Source organism: Panthera leo, chromosome C1 (genome assembly GCF_018350215.1).
Source record: "Panthera leo isolate Ple1 chromosome C1, P.leo_Ple1_pat1.1, whole genome shotgun sequence".
NCBI lineage: Eukaryota > Metazoa > Chordata > Mammalia > Carnivora > Felidae > Panthera > Panthera leo.
The window spans coordinates 27,792,057-27,807,557 of NC_056686.1; the positions used below are offsets into that span (position 1 = coordinate 27,792,057).

A 15,501-nucleotide genomic window follows, 5' to 3' on the forward strand; every position below is an offset into this window, starting at 1 on the left:
AGGAGTGTAGCCTTTATCCTTCCATAAAAGGCCTGGGGGACACCGAACCCCAACTTCTATAATTTTTTTCTTCATACAGAAGTTATTGGCATTCCCCGCAGAAATATTAGAAAACACAGATATGCAAAAATAAGATTAAAACGTACCCATAATCTCAGCACCCAGATGTAATCACCATTAACATTCAGGCAAACCATCCTGTATGTTTACGTGCGCACGCTTCTAGTTTTCGTTATTACAGGAATTTGGACCACACTGTGATACCGTTTTATAAGCTTCCTTTTCTCCCATCTAAAATACATTATGAGGGTGAATTTTATGGTAGGTGAAATATATCTCAATAAGGCTGTAAAAAAAAATTATGAACAACCTTACATGACAATATCCTGAAGCATCACTTGAAATATCTACCCGGTCTCCTTGGTAAGAATATATCATAGTTTATTGGTCCACACACCCATCAGGACATCTGGGGTTTTTTTCCCTATTTTTTTATTAATTGTTACACACATACAGCTTGACATACTTGTCTCTCTCTCTCAGGATTAATTCCAGGAAGGGGAAGTTCAGGGTCAAATGGAGCACACGTTTCCAAAGATGCCTGACATACACTGCCAAGCTGCTCTCAGGGAGGCTGTCCCAATTTATACCACATTAGTGGTGTGGGCGAATAAGTCCCAGAACCTGCACTAGGACTGAATATAATTTTTAAGAACTGCCAATTAATGGGTAATAAAAAGAACATCATTGTTTAAATGCCTACCTAACTCCTCAATTATTCACGAGGTTGAACCTGTTTTACATACATACTGGTTGCATGCATTATTTCTTCCATGAATCAGTTCATATTCTTTTTCCATTTTTCACTGGGTTGAGTGTATTAGTCTTATTGAGTTTTAGAAACTCTTTATATATTAAGGCTATAGCTGACATATGATGTAGTTTTTCTTAATGTTTTAACATTTTGCTAATTTAAAAAACGGTGACATGCTTATGTAGTCAAACAGCTCTCTTTTCCTTTAGTTTGTTTGTCTGTTATTCCTGGAAGGCCACCCCTAATCTGAGAACAGGTGCAAATTCACCAGTTAGCTTAAATCTTCACGTGCCACCGTTCTGGCCCTTATTCTAAACCCTGAGAGCCTGAATCCAGCAGTGAAATGGAATTCAGGAGAGATGGCCTGGCACACCTCTAGTCCAATCTACCAGGCTTGCCTCTCATCAAGCCCCTATTTGTTTTCAGAGCTATGCCACTGAGGCGCAGACCCATGACTCCATTCTGAGAGTAACTAGGACCATGTAACTCAGTAGGCGTTGATAGCTCCCAGGTGGAGCAGAAGCCACAGTTAGGCTTGGCCATGATTTCTGCCAAAGAGGCCTATGCCGGACGCAGATTCAAGATCATTCCTACGAGAAGAATGAAACTGCTTCGAGAAAAATCTTAAAAAGCTGGACAGTAACGTGTCTGGAACAGTGTTCTTGCCCTTTGCCTGGTTGGCTTCTCTGCATCCTTCTCAATTTAAATATCACCTCCTCAGAGAAGCCTTCCCTGATATTTCCACCGCCACTGGGTCCCAGCACTCTATCGTGGAATTTTTGTTCACAGCATTTTCCGTATTTTGTGATTATGTATTTATTTGCGTGTTTATATGCTTAATGTCTTCTCCCCACCACTAGAGTAAAAATTCCACAAGGAAAAAAAATATGTGTGTGTATATGAAACCACTCTACCCCCATATATATAATATAGTGAGGGGTACATATATATACCCCCATATATATAATACAGTGAGGGGTACAATGGTTTTACATATATATATATATATATATATATATATATATATATATATATATATATACACACATTGGTACATATATATTGGTGGTGGTTCTTGCTGGGTCAGCAGCCCTGCGCTGGAGCTGCCCCTGCCCTGGGAGATGAGCTGGTTTCGCTCCCATTCCGATCATCTTTGCCATCTTCCCTGGAACACTAAGCCCCCTCTCTCCTCCTGGTTCCCTGGAGAGCACCGTGGAGCCTCCATCGTATCTGTGTAGACACTGCCTGGACGCCTCCACACGGGCCTGGTCTAGACAACAGTTTGTCGGGAGCAGCTGCAGCACAGACAATGAGTGGGCTCAGCCTGACCCCACCCACCCCACTCAGGATTCAGCTCAAGCAAATGGCTTGGGAACTGCTCCAAAATGTAGGCTGACAGAAGGATGGAAGCAGACGGGCAGGGAGAAGGAAAAGATGCTGGCAGGGGAAGCGGTGGCAGGGCTGTTTCCCTTCCTGAACATCCATTCCTGCCACCAGGGCTGGGGGAGCAAAGAAACAGTGTGAAGAGGCAGGCCTGGAAAATGGGGAGCCGCTAACAGGCTCACTGGAGGGGTGAGCAAAGACAACCCCCCTGGGGATAGACCCTCCTGTCCCCCGCACCCCCACTGATGTACAGGGAGGATGTGCCTCACCCAAAAATCATCCTGACGGGCTCTCTTCCAGAGACACACCTGCAAATGGTCCACAAACGCTCCCGTGGGGAAGGCTGCTTTGAGGGATCCTGGTTTCACAGTGAGATCTGTGAAGTGAAAGGTCTGGCTACCCTGGTCTAGAAGGACTTGGGGCCAGGCCCCTCCAGAGACATTAGTCCTCAGGCTGGGGTGAAGGACCCTGGCCCAGTCTGGCTAAGGGGCAGCCATTTGCCTGGTATTTCCTGGGCCTACTGCTCAGCTCCCTGGTAACTCAGCAGTCCTGGCTTAGAAGTCTCCCGAGCTTTTGATCTGTCAACTATTCCATGCACTACCCTCCCAAGTTAGCACCGGTTCCCTTAGAACCTGCACTCACCAGGAGGCTCAGTGAGGCAACAATGGGGGTGAAGGGAGGAGGCTAGGAGGCAGGCACTGAAAGAGAACCAGATTGGTACCCCCATCTGCAAGCTGTGGGCCTCAATCCTAAGAGCTGGGGGTTCACTTGCTTGGGCCAGCATTGGAGGGCCAAAGCTCTGTGACAGCCACCATGGCATGCCCAAAGGAGGGGGATGCCTGCCCTATCCTGTCTATTTGGGGCTAAGGTCATTTCACTCTAAAGCTGTTGGGTGATGTCAGCCCAGCTCTCCCAGAAGGCAACAATGGCTGGGCCACTAGCAACACATAAGATTCTAAGGCCCGTGGTGCCAAATCCAGTGTGACAGTACACAGGACAGCTGGGGGGGGTAGGGCCAGGCAGGGCACTGTATGGCAGGGCATGGTTCAACATGGTGGATATACCTACTATCAACCCCAAAAGGAGGTGGGTTGCAAAGAGAGATGGTGCTGAGGCCTCCCCAGCTCGGTCTTTCCTCAGTTCCACCTACCAGGAAGCAGTTGAAGCCTGGCCGAACCAAGGAGGGGCCCATCACTCACACCCAGAATCACCCCCTCCACTCAGGTATGCAGACGCCCCATGCAGCGGACATTCACACGTGCACAGAGCCAGGGGGAGCATCCCATCCCCCCTGCAAGCATGAGAGGCAGTGATGGAGCCTGCCCACTGTGCAGAAAGTTCTGCACTCCACCTTGTCCTGGGCTTCCTGCTGCAACTTCTGGGTTCCTGGAGAGATGGGTAACCCTGCACGCCAAACCAGTCAAGGCAGAGTGCAAGGGCAGTCCCCGCAAGGAGCAGGCAACAGACCCGGGCCCGGTGCACTGCTTGCTGTGCGTGTGTGTGTGTGTGTGTGTGTGTGTGTGTATGACAACAATGGCAGCTGGTAGCCACAGTTTGTTAGCAGCTTCCAATGCCTGCTAGGAGCCAAAGGACTGTGTCTACACTCTAGGGTCAGGCTGAGCCGATGGTGTCGAGATTCAAGCTGTCCCTGTCAGCAGCCCCTACGCCCATTCCCACGTTTCCTGGCATTGTCAAAACAAAACGAACCAAACAAACAAATCAAAAAATTCCCTGAGTTGGGCAGACTTCTGTCTTCTGGACTTTACCTCTGGCTGTGTCTACTGAAGGCAGGGACCCGCACCTCTGGTCAGCCCACCTGGCACTTAAAAGTGAGGGCAGGGCTCCCACCCATCCCTGGCCTCAATCCTGTTTGCTACACATGTGTCAAGGGTCTGTGTGCCTAGACCCACATCAGCCCTGGAGGGAGGGAAAAGAGTCTCGGTTGACGGGACACTAAGGCGGCACAATAACATGGTTAGAGCAACGTGTGTTAGTCTTTTTTCACAGCACGACACAGAACCATTTGTATGACACTTGGGGGTGAAAGAACAGGGGACCCCAGCTGTCCTATGCCTGGCCCGGTCACCCTTCGGCTGAAGGGAACACCATCTTGATCCCCATAACCCACACTGGCTGGGGACCTCAGACTCGGCGCAAGCGTTTAGGAGTAAGTCCAATCCGGTGTAAACCCCAGCACCATCACTTGATAGTGATAAGATCTTGGACAAGTTACGTATTCAGCATCTACAAAATACAGAGCACAACACCTACCTTAGGAAGTTGGTCTAAGGATTAAGTAAGATAAGCCACGCAAAAGTACCTACCGGCATACTGTAAGCATTTGGTAACCTGTGCTATTATTAGCTTCAACACAGTAGCTTTGTATCTCTCCTGCCCAAACCGAAAGGGATTGTTACTAAACGGGCACTGAATGGGTGTGTGTGGTGGGGGAAGAAGGCAGAAGAGGGTACCCAGAGTGAAGGCTTAAAAGACCTTGAACCTGCCATTGGGCTGTTGGCCTAGCACTGAAGGCCAGGGGAGTCTGATGTCCAGCCCGAATGACACACTCAGCTCAGCGCGGGGAGCGGAGGAGGCCCAGGGGGCTAGCCGAGCTGCTGAGGAGGGGCGGGGTGCCAGGCAATAGGAGGGCAGAGGCAGACAGCACCTCATGCTCTTGTCTTGTTCTGTTCACGGGCCTAGAGGGAAGCAGAGGCTGGAACACCAGCTGGCAATTATCAACTCGGGGCACAGTAAGGGACTGTCCAGGATGATAAGGCCGCCCCACATGGATCCTCTGTCATGATCCAGTGGAGGGGTGGGGAGGAGTCTGGAATTGAGACCTAGTGCCTCTAGTCCAAGACGTGCATTTGTCAGAATGACTGAATTCTATAATTAAAAGATCTGTGAGACTCATTGTGTGTAAATATACCTCAATTAAAAAAAAAAAAAAAGCAAGCTGCAACCTTAACCAAATGGCCAAAGGTAATATCAGCAACCAGAACTGACATCGTATAACTCCTGATAAAATCACAACTTACATTATTATCATTTTGCCCCAAATGTGTAACCGGAATGTGGTCATGAGACAAACCCAAATTGAGGGACATTCAACAGAACAGGCCTGTGTGCTTTAAAAACATCAATGACTGATAGTTAAAGGAAGAATGAGGGACCAGTCTGGATTAATGGAGACTAGAGACAAGTAAATGCAGTGTGTGATCCTGGGCAGGGGGGTGGTCTAAAGGATATGACTAGGTAACTGACAAAATCTAAATATGGACTGTATCGATGTCAATTTCCCTGAATTTGAAAATTGCTCTGTGGTTACACGGAAGAATGCCCTTGCTCTGAGGTGACAGATGCTGAAGGGTTTGGGGGCGAAGGGTCACAATGCCTGCAATTTACTCTGAGGTCAGAGACCGGAGAAAGTGCAAGCCACTGGACGGAATAGTTCCTAAGGCCCTGGAGGAATCTGTTGTCCAGATTCACAAAGGGACTCCTTGTGCCCACAGTGGCAGGATGCGGGATCTCACCCTTGTTGGGCAGAGCCAGGCTGGCATGAACAGGAGTTCAGTCTTGAACGACCCTCTTCCACCCCTGCAAACGCTGTGCTACAGGGGAAAAGGAGGCTTTTGTGCAATCTCTAGGTCTGCCACCTGGTGGCGTCTTTCTGCAGCACACTTTCATCAAAGGGTTACTGCATCAGGTGCACCAAGCAGGGGGAACCTCTCTTGCGGCTGATCAGGGAGGATGCAGGAAGGACTCTGGGAGAAGTCCCCACTTCAGCTACCTGTGTAAATGGGGCTCAGACTAACAGATTCTAGCACCTTGCACGTTCTCCTCTGCTCCGGGACCTGGGCCTGCAGGGTTTCTGTCTTCGTGGCGGGGGTCTTCCGATGCCCTTCTGGTCTCAGGAATAAACCCTAACTCCTCAGACCCAGGCGAGCTCTCCGGCTGCACTGCGTTAGTAGGTCCCCAAGATCCACCCACACCAAATGACTCACAATTCCCTGAGTGTGCCATGAACACCCTCACCCTGCCCTCTTCTCCCTGGTTGGCTCATCCTTCTCCCTCCGTCCTCACTCTGAGTCCTTTCCTCCTGCAGCTCCCAGAGCACTGAGCAGACCTCTGTCCCCTCCCACTGTCCTGAAACCATGGTGTATCTGACTTCCACCACCCCTGAGGGAGCAAGTCCAATTTACCGCTGCTTCCCTGCACCCTGCCCGGGCCTGGCACACTGCTGAATGAGAAAATGGACTGCGGAACTGTTTGTTACGTGCCCAGAGTACATTAAGGACCATATTGGGGCAGGGGACAGGGATGACCCAACTGGACGCCAGGTGTACGGATGGATGGTCCACCAGCTCATGGCAGGAGACAGAATCCAGGGTCAGGGAGACAAGGGGTCACAGCTGCACGTAAGTGGGCTGCAAGATGCTGGGAACCATTTGTCCAGGCAGAGCCCCATGTCAGAAATGCCTGGATGCCTGGGGCAGGGAGGGTTCTGGGCGGGCTGATCATCGGGAGTTGTGCTTAGACAGTGTTTGCTGCCGGAAAGCAGACCCCACAGAGGAGTGACTTATTCACAGCACGTGCCTGAGGCTTGCGCCCGACCCCTCACTGGCAAAGGGACAGACTAGCCCCCTTTTGGCTGAATCCAGTGAAAAGACCTGCTTTCCTGCAGCAAGATGCGGGGCATGTGAATGATAGTTCGGCCTGCCCCTACACACCAGTGACAGGTCCTCTGGGTCCCTCTACTCTAGGCTCATGGTGTGAAGGTCCTTCTGCTGGTCAGAAAAATTCCTAGCACTCTTGCTATCCCCAGAAAAGGGCAGTTCTGGCTCAACTCTGCATTTTATGTGACTATACCTGGAAAGAAATACCAAGGCTTGGGGTGAGCAGTGTGAAATCTGAACACATGACCCAACTAAGACCTGTAGATCTGCTTTATAGACCAGACACCCCCACACTAGAGGTCTGCCAATTCCCTCGAAAATTCTCCAGGCTCATTCCTGGATGGTGAATTTCGGACTCGGAGCCCACATGGGAGGCCCACACCCTCACATGAACTCTCAGGGCAACTAACTTTTGCACAGAGCTCTATAGCTTACAAAGCGCTTTCCCGTACATGACTGTAACTGATCCCTCCCACCTCTCCTCAAACACAACTTTTTCTAGAAAAAGAAATTGAGACTCAGAGATACTGAGACCTGCCTGAAGTTACCCGGCTGGTTGTTGAAAGAGATGGGATGTGAACACGGGTTTCCCAACTCTGAATCCCATATTGCTTGTACTTGACCACACTGCTTCCTTGACTGCTCCTTCCCTACCTGATGATGGCTATGGTCCTAGGAGTGCCAACCAGAGAGAGGGGGTACCCTCTGGATTTCCTCATAAGCAGTCATTCTCCTGGAATCAGGGAGCTGCCAGCCAGAAAGCTGCAGGTGAGCAGGGAGAGAGGGGCCGTGCTTGTCCCTGGATAAGGAGGTGTTTCTGGCCCCCGAACAGGTCTCTCTGGAGAGAGGGGCCAAGTCGAGGTGGGGTTACTGAGATATCCTCCCAACAGCCAACCAGGCGGTGTCCCCCAGCCCTCTGTGACCCAAGCATTCTGGAAGCCACCCCCACTGCACCCCAATACTCACATGCAGGTGCTGCTACCAGGGCTCCCAACTTCCTGACAGACCCACTTTCCATCCACAAAATCAACTCAGGAAACCAGAGGAATTCACAGCCCATGGAACTAAGTGTTTCGAAGCATAGACCAGGGACCCAAATGCCAGGTGGGAGGGCAAGATGGATTTTGAGGTCAGATAGGTCTGGGTTCAAATTCCAGCTTCCATCACTTACTTGCTTTGTTTCCCTGAACTAGTCACCTGCCTTCTGTGAGAGTCATCTACCCTCTCTGGGCCTCAGTTTCCTCATCTGTAAAAGAGGAAACACTAAAGGGCCAGATGCGATGCTGTGGCTGGCTGTGTCATGAGGTCTTTGCTGGGGAAGGTGAGGGGTCCCTGCTCTAAGTGGAGGTAACCTCCCTGGCGACAAGCCTCTCTGGGTGCAATCCTTTTTGAACTATCACTTAATGGGTACCTACTGCCTGCCAGGAACCATTCTAGTGTCTTCCTAGATTTTCTTTCCTTCTCACAACTTGATGAAGTAAAGATTTCCCCCTTCTACTGCTGACCAGCCAAAGCCTAGAGGCCCTGGCCAGCTTACCGGGCCCAGAGGAGGCTGCCTGAGACCTGTTCTCTTCTACTCCTGCTAGCTAGAGTGAACGGGGGCTTTGTGGTCAGCTTTTCCTTTGAGTTTTAATGGCAGCCACCCCGAAGTAGGCATGAACCCTCTCCCTGGGAGTCTGAAGGCTATAAGGAACCTCTCTAGGAACCCACTGGAAGCCATTTGCTTCAGAGCTCAGGATGGAGCTGGGGGATGGGGAGGAGGATTAGTAATCCCTTGGCTTCAGCCAGGACTCCCTGATGACAAAGATTCATGCATGCGCTGTCATCTTCGCTGTTCCAAAACAGTGTGATGATTTTGCTCATTTTGAAAATGCAGGATATGTACAGCTCCAATTTGTCAAGGATACACAACATCACACCATTCCCTAAACGCCATTGCTTTCCTGCCTCGGGGGTACCGAGTGAGCTGGCGGCTTCTAACCAGAGCTTGCTCTCACTGCCCGGGGTGAACCCCGCCCCCTGAAGCCCGGTCTGCTGGTCTGCTGGTCTGCTGGTGTGCTCGCAGGCGCAGGAGTGTGGGAGAGTACCTACCTGCAGCAGCCAGGGAGGAAGTGACTCAGCCCAGTGGGAAGTGGGAGGGGCGGTCAGAAAGAGGGCCCTGTGCCCAGCCTGCTCCCCCTCAGCACATCCGCACCAGACCCATCCTCTGTCGCCGCCTTTCCCCAGCAGGACTACAGTGTGACCAGCGCAGCAGTCCTGGGGGCCAGCGGGGGCCCAAAGACCCCACTGCTCACAGAGAGCCCAGTGTCTGCAGCTCGGAGGTCCAGCTCTGGTCTCCTGTAGGAGGCCAGATTCACATACAAGGAGATTACGTAATCAGTGATGTCCCTCTTCACCCCGCTGCCCTGAGGAAGTCCCCACTGGGCTTCTCCGTGGCCTCCATGACGGCTGGGCGGGGAAGACTGGAGGCGAAAGGCCTCTGGCCAGGAGGATGTGTTCCAGAGTGATTCCGGGAGGAAAGGCTCCAGGGCTGTGCACACACAGGTGGACCCGTGGGCCCCTCTGGGGCAAAGACAAATAAATGGAAGAGAGACCAGTCTCTGCAGATGGGGCAAAGGGCTTCACCAGCGGTCACTCTGAGCGCCACCAGAGCAGAATCCAGGGCAGCAATGCCAGTTCTGCCACGAGCACACCCCTCCCAAGGGCCTCCGGAAGCAGCTGATGTGACAACAAATAATCCGTCACTGTGTGTGGGTGTCAGAGGAGGAAGGGACAGACTTAATAGCTCTTTCTCAGGCCGTGCTGCTCTGGTATCTCCCATCCAGAGAAGGAGCCTGGGGAAGCAGCCAAGCACGCTGGCTCGGGAGGCATTCCTGGTGGCCCCTTGGCTCTGTGGGGGGCCTTCTGCCTTGCGCAGTGATGGCAGACCAAGTCCCTGACAGCTCTCCCCTTTCATGCCAGCCTGCCCTGCTCCTGAGGGGACCCATCCTCAGCTCAAACCATCAGTTCCTGCCTTGTGCAGTGACTCAGCCGGGGAACAACGCCTGCCACGGGGTCCCACATGGAGTTCAGGTTCTTGCCACCCACAGTGGCCCCAATCACGCGGGGAGAAAACAGCAAGTGACTGCAGGAAGGCTGGCTGAGTCTGAGAACCACCCTCTGTGTCCACTGTGCAACCTGAATATGGGCTTCTGTGCTCCACGGTCCCCTCACCTACAGGAGGGGGATGGTGCTGCCCCCGCACAGGGTTCCCTGAGGACTGCCGGGAGCCAGCGTGTGGGAGGCACTAGACAAATGTTAAGTTTCCTTCCTTCCACCCCAGATTTCCAGAGCGACAGACGGGAAAGCCCGGGCCAGGCCCAGGTACACGTGATTCTCTCTCTTTATACTGTTTTTAACAGCAAAAATCACTACCATCATGCTGTAAGAAAGGCAATTTGGACTGAGGTCAGCAAACTGCTTCTCCGTAACTGCCTCTATCAGCAATTAAATTCAGGGGCAATCCGGGTGGCTCAGTTAAGCGTCCGACTCTGGATTTTGGCTCAGGTCATGATCTCACGGTTTGTGAGTTCGAGCCCGGCGTTGGGGCACTGTTAGTGAGGAGTCTGCTTGGGATTCCTCTCTCTCCCTCTCTCTCTGCCCCACCCCTACTCACACTGTTTCTCAAAATAAAGAAATAAACTTAAAAAAATTTAAATTCAATTAAATTTCACAACTTTGACCATGAACAATACAGTTCAGAAATGCTGCTGGCTGGGAGGGGCAGGGTCGCAGAGGCTGATGGCAGGCTGGGCCAGCAGAGTGCCCCTCGGGGAGCCATTTAGAGGGGAGGCCTACATGAGGATCTCACCTATTCTGAGCCACCAGGAGGCCAGCCAGGGCCAATCCTGAGATCCACGAGCCACCACTGACAGACAGCGCACACAATGGCAAGAGCATGCTCATCATATGTCTGTTTGCGTGTGTCTCTGGAGAGGGTGAGCTCCTAGGAGCGAGGCCTGGGCCTTGTCCACTTCAGAATGCCCTGCATAGGCTCAGCAGGTGCGCAGAAAACATGTGCTAAACCACAGCCAACACAACAGAAGAAAATACATGGCTCGGACCCAGCCTTTCCAGTTCAAGGGATTTATTCTACAAAAATATCCACACAAGTCCACAAAGATAAATGTGCTCAACGAGGGTTCCTACAGAACCATGTGTCGCAGCAAAAAACCACAAAAGATAAAACCACAAAAATCAAAACACACGTAGACACTCACACACATCCAGACAGGAAGCACTCTAAAAGTCCACCAAGAAAGGACTGGTTCACTACATCATGTTCCATCCAATGGAATACAGTGCAGCCTATGAGACTAGGTCTGCACCTGCTGGTAAAGATGTTTACAATATATTACATTAAAAAACAAACAAACAAACCAGTACTATGTGTATAATACGATCCCATTTGGGTAAAGACAAAAAGATCATACACAAGCTTTTAATATGCACAGGAAATTTCTAGGAGAAACTTAACAGTGGATACTTCCCGGCAGGATGAGGGGCCCAGGGAGAGGAGGGAGAGTTTATGTTATAGTCTTCCATACTGCTTAACTATTTTATCATACGCTACTATAACAATACTTTCTTTTAAATCTCAAAAAATGTTTAACCCATTAGAATTGTTAAGAGTAGTAACAGGCCCAAGGGAGGCTGGGCCTCAGAGAGGGCACACTTGAGGGGGTACGGCACAGGACACATGCAGAAGTGCCCTGAATGTACCAGCCCGTGTGCCGTTGCAAGGCTGCAGCAGGAGAGTCGGCGGGAGGGACAAAACCACCACTCTGGGCACACTTAAGCTCTCTCAGGTAACTTGCAAACATGCCTAGAAGGAATTTCCTGCTCGCCAGCTGGCATCCAGAGGGGCTGGGAGGACCACCAAAGCATTCGAACTAGAGACCTGGAAGCTGGCTCACGATGCCTCTTTCAGAACACTCACAGACCCGCCAGCAAAGAGCTTAGCTGGGCCTCATCAGAGCCGCCCCTGGGTCCTGACTGCGGACCGGAAATTAGTCTGAACCTGCTACAGACAATAACACCTCATGTCTAATCCCCATTACTACCTGAGGAGCAGGCAGTATTATGTCCATTTTACAGGGGAGGAAATGAAGCTGGAGACAGTGACTGGTTCAAGGTCACTCAACGAGCAAGTGGCAGAAGTGGGCTTTGAAGCCAGGTATGATCTGAGCCTAGGCCCTTAACTGCTAAGTGATATGGTTGATAGTCTCCTTACTCACTAGCCACAGGGCAGGAGGGGGAGGGACCTGCCTCCAGAAAGTGGTAGTTTCCATTCTTCTGGCAAAGAAAGGACCGCTTCAGCTTTGCCAAAGACCCTTCCAGCTCTAAAACTCTATGAGTCCAAGATTCCACGTGGGTTGGACTCCCTGGGGCCAGAGTGGGGCCAGGGTGAATGGCATGGCACGGGCCCTAGAATCACACAGTGTAGGCTGGAAATCTGGCTCTGCTCCTACTGCCTATGAAGCGGTGGACAGGTTACTTAACATCTCTGAGCCTAGGGGTTCTCCTCCGTAAGAGACAGTCCCTCCTTCCTTAGAGTCTGAGAAACATTCAATCTGTACTGCTGAGTACTTAGCAAAGGACCTGGAAGGTGGTGGCAATCTGCCTTTTTTTGGCTGGTTTCCTTCCGGTTCCTTCAGGAGGGACCACGTTGGGAGAGCAGTCAGAGGAGAAAGCACCCTGTGGAATTCATGCCAAACACAGTAACACCAGGAGCTCCACGCCCGCTGCAAAATGTAGGACTCTTGCTTTCTAGGGCTGGCAGATGCCAGAAATGGGGTTCCAAATGCCCCACAGAATTCTGGGCTAGCCAGTGCTAAGATCTTCCAAGGAACTGAGCTTCTCTCTACAAGCACCTGCTGTCTGTCTCCTTATCACACCCCAAACCAGCTCTGCCCCAAACCCAAAGACAAATGACAGGCACATCAGTCCTGCTCTTGCCAATTCCCACCACAATGTCCAGGCTACTGTTTCTTCTTCCTGGATCCTTGGGTCACAGACTCTTTAAAGGCTAAACATCTTCTGTCTCTTTTGCCAAGTAGGCGGCAGTCTATAAACATATTTAGAGAGCACAGCTTCACTCTGAATGACAAGAGCCCTTCTCAGTTTTCTCTGGGGCTTTCCAAAAACTAGACTTGCTTGGAAATCATCAAGCCTGTATACTACTGGACGGTGAAAGCTCTGGGGAGCCTGAACTCACTCCTGAGGTAGACTGCCGTCAATCAGAAGAGGATGACCACCACAGAGCTGCAGCCTGTTCAGGGCAAGGACTCCTCAGTGTCCCCACAGGATGGGGTACCTCAACCCAAAAGACTACCTTTGCTCACTGGAGCAAAATCAGGCCACTCAAGTTTATTAAAAGGAGGCCTAGAAATTCTTCAAGAAATAATAATAATAATAATAATAATAAAAGGTACTCTGAAGCAGCAACCTCTCTTCTAGAATCCTGCACATCCCTAAGGTGGGCCAAATCATATATATGCAGGCGGTTACTACAGCTGTGTTTGGAGAGCAGAAGACAGAGAATAACCTAAATTTATTAGCAGAGAGCTTGCTGAATACATTGCACACATCCATAATGAAAAACAACCCAAGCATCCATGTGCCAGAATGGGACCATCTCTAAGACAGTATAAATCAAAACAAACAATACCGTCCTTTTCTCTCATGGATCTTACAGATCCTGAGAGGATATGCAGGGCTGCTGTGGGCCCTGGGCCACCTGCTGCAAGGCCACAGTGTCACCTGAGCAGGTGGGAGAGGAAGAAATGCTCTCGTTTCAGGCCACTTCCTCTTCTACCTTCTTTACCCCACAGACCCAAGGACAAATCCTGTGAAAATCTCCCCCGTTCCGAAGGGCCTGTCTGAATTGTTGTCCCCCAGCACACTCTCCGCACAGCACAATCGATTCTGGTCTAGCTCTGCACTCCCATAGAGCTCGGAGACAAGGGCACCAGGGCAACTTCCTCTCATCTTTCTGGTGGCTCTGAGTCCTAGGTGGCCTCGGGCAGACACCTCTCCTTCTTGAGAAGAGGGACAGAGTCTGCTAACCCAGCCTAGGGAGTAAATCCAATCTCAAGATCTCTTTCCAGATAAGATCTCCAGGAAACAATGGGAAAGCCATGTACAACCTAGAGGTATGCTGCTGACCAGGACCGCATCAGCTGAAGCAGTGTGGATGGTGCAGAGTAAAGAGCTGCTCTGTAGGGCCACCTGAAGGCTGGAGAAATTACACAAGTTTTGCAGACTCAGCCAGTTGAGTTTCTGAAATACTGCACAAGGTCACCTCCCTGGGCAAATCTGGGTGAAGGGAGGGGAGCTGCCCTTCTCCCAGGTGCTGACTCAGGCGTAACCAGAGGGAAGCCTGGCCCCAAGCTGGACAGGGTGCCACAGACTTTACAACTGATGCTGTCCCGTGAGATGCACTCGGATCTTATTGAAGGGAGCGGGCAGATTTCACTGGCCGCTGTCTTCTCCCAAGCCTCTGCACTACCATTCACTATGTCACCCAAACCAGGAACTTGTGGGTCACCTGCCACCACTGCTCCTCCCTCAACCATCCCTTCCAAATATTCCTAGAGGCCTACTGACTTCTCCTCAAACAGCTCTGATCTCTGCCCTTCCTCGCCATCGCAAATGCCTCTGCCCTGATCCAGGCCCACACAAGGGCTTGCTCTGATCATTACAACAGCCTCCTCCTGGACTCCTGACCCACTCTCTTCCCAGTCTACCCTCCACCCGCAGCTAGAGGGCTCTTGGGAAGATGCAGGCCTAATGGTGTTCCCTCCACATAAAACAAAGCGTTCCATCACAAGATCTTGAGAAGTTCAAGCATCTTAGCCTGGTACCTACCTCTCCAGCACATCCTACAGCCAGGTCCCTTCATACCCTGTGCTAGAACCTCTTGTGGTTGCTAAAGATGCACATACACCAGCACGCATCCAGGCCTGTGCCACGCTCTTCCCCCGCTTGGGGTGCCTTGTGACCCCTCGGAAAACTCTACTCGCCATTTGGGAGCTAAACGCTGAGGCCTTTCCAAAGCTCTCCCCAGTCTCCTCCACATCCCCCAGTGGAACTGCTCCTTCCTCCTGGTTCCCATTACATGCTACAAGACTTCTGGGAAAGACTTGCCAAACTATGCGAGTGTTCATTGCTTAGGCCCCTGCTAGACCACAAGCTCCTCCAGGGCAGGGGCTACCTCTCTATTCTCCTTCTGCCCCTGGCACCCAGCACACCCCAGCCACATATGGAGCCCTGGATTTTGAGCCACTACATACATCAATGTGTGTGATGCTTCTTGGTGATACTAATTCAGATACCAGACAAGGGTATCTAATAGGGACACACAGAAGAACCTCTAAACATCTTTTCTGTCATGAATACTTTAAAATACAATTTTTTCTCAAGTACTCTTCTATTTTTAAAAACAATGGTTCTTAAAAAATTTTTTTTGACATTTATTTATTTTTGAGAGACAGAGCATGAGCAGGGGAGGGGCAGAGAGAGAGAGAGAGAGAGAGAGGGAGACACAGAATCCTAAGCAGGCTCCAGGCTCTGAGCTGTCAGCACAGA

At 51.0% G+C, this 15,501-nt stretch overlaps 1 protein-coding gene across 4 annotated transcripts in view; it reads right to left on the bottom strand.

Annotated features, from left to right (window-relative positions):
- Nucleotides 1–15,501, bottom strand: part of STK40 (serine/threonine kinase 40) — a 39,982-nt gene that overhangs the window by 21,250 nt on the left and 3,231 nt on the right. The window contains exons 1-2 of one of the 4 annotated variants that reach the window (XM_042948835.1): nt 2,506–5,117; nt 147–291 (exon numbers count right to left, since the gene is read on the bottom strand). The exons of 2 other annotated variants lie outside the window; for them this stretch is intronic. In XM_042948835.1, coding sequence (XP_042804769.1) covers nt 147–150 — 4 coding nt within the window. In that variant the 5' untranslated portion in view covers nt 151–291; nt 2,506–5,117. Of the gene's footprint in view, nt 1–146; nt 292–2,505; nt 5,118–15,501 lie in introns of those variants that run through there. One more of the 4 variants, XM_042948834.1, reaches the window with a different exon arrangement.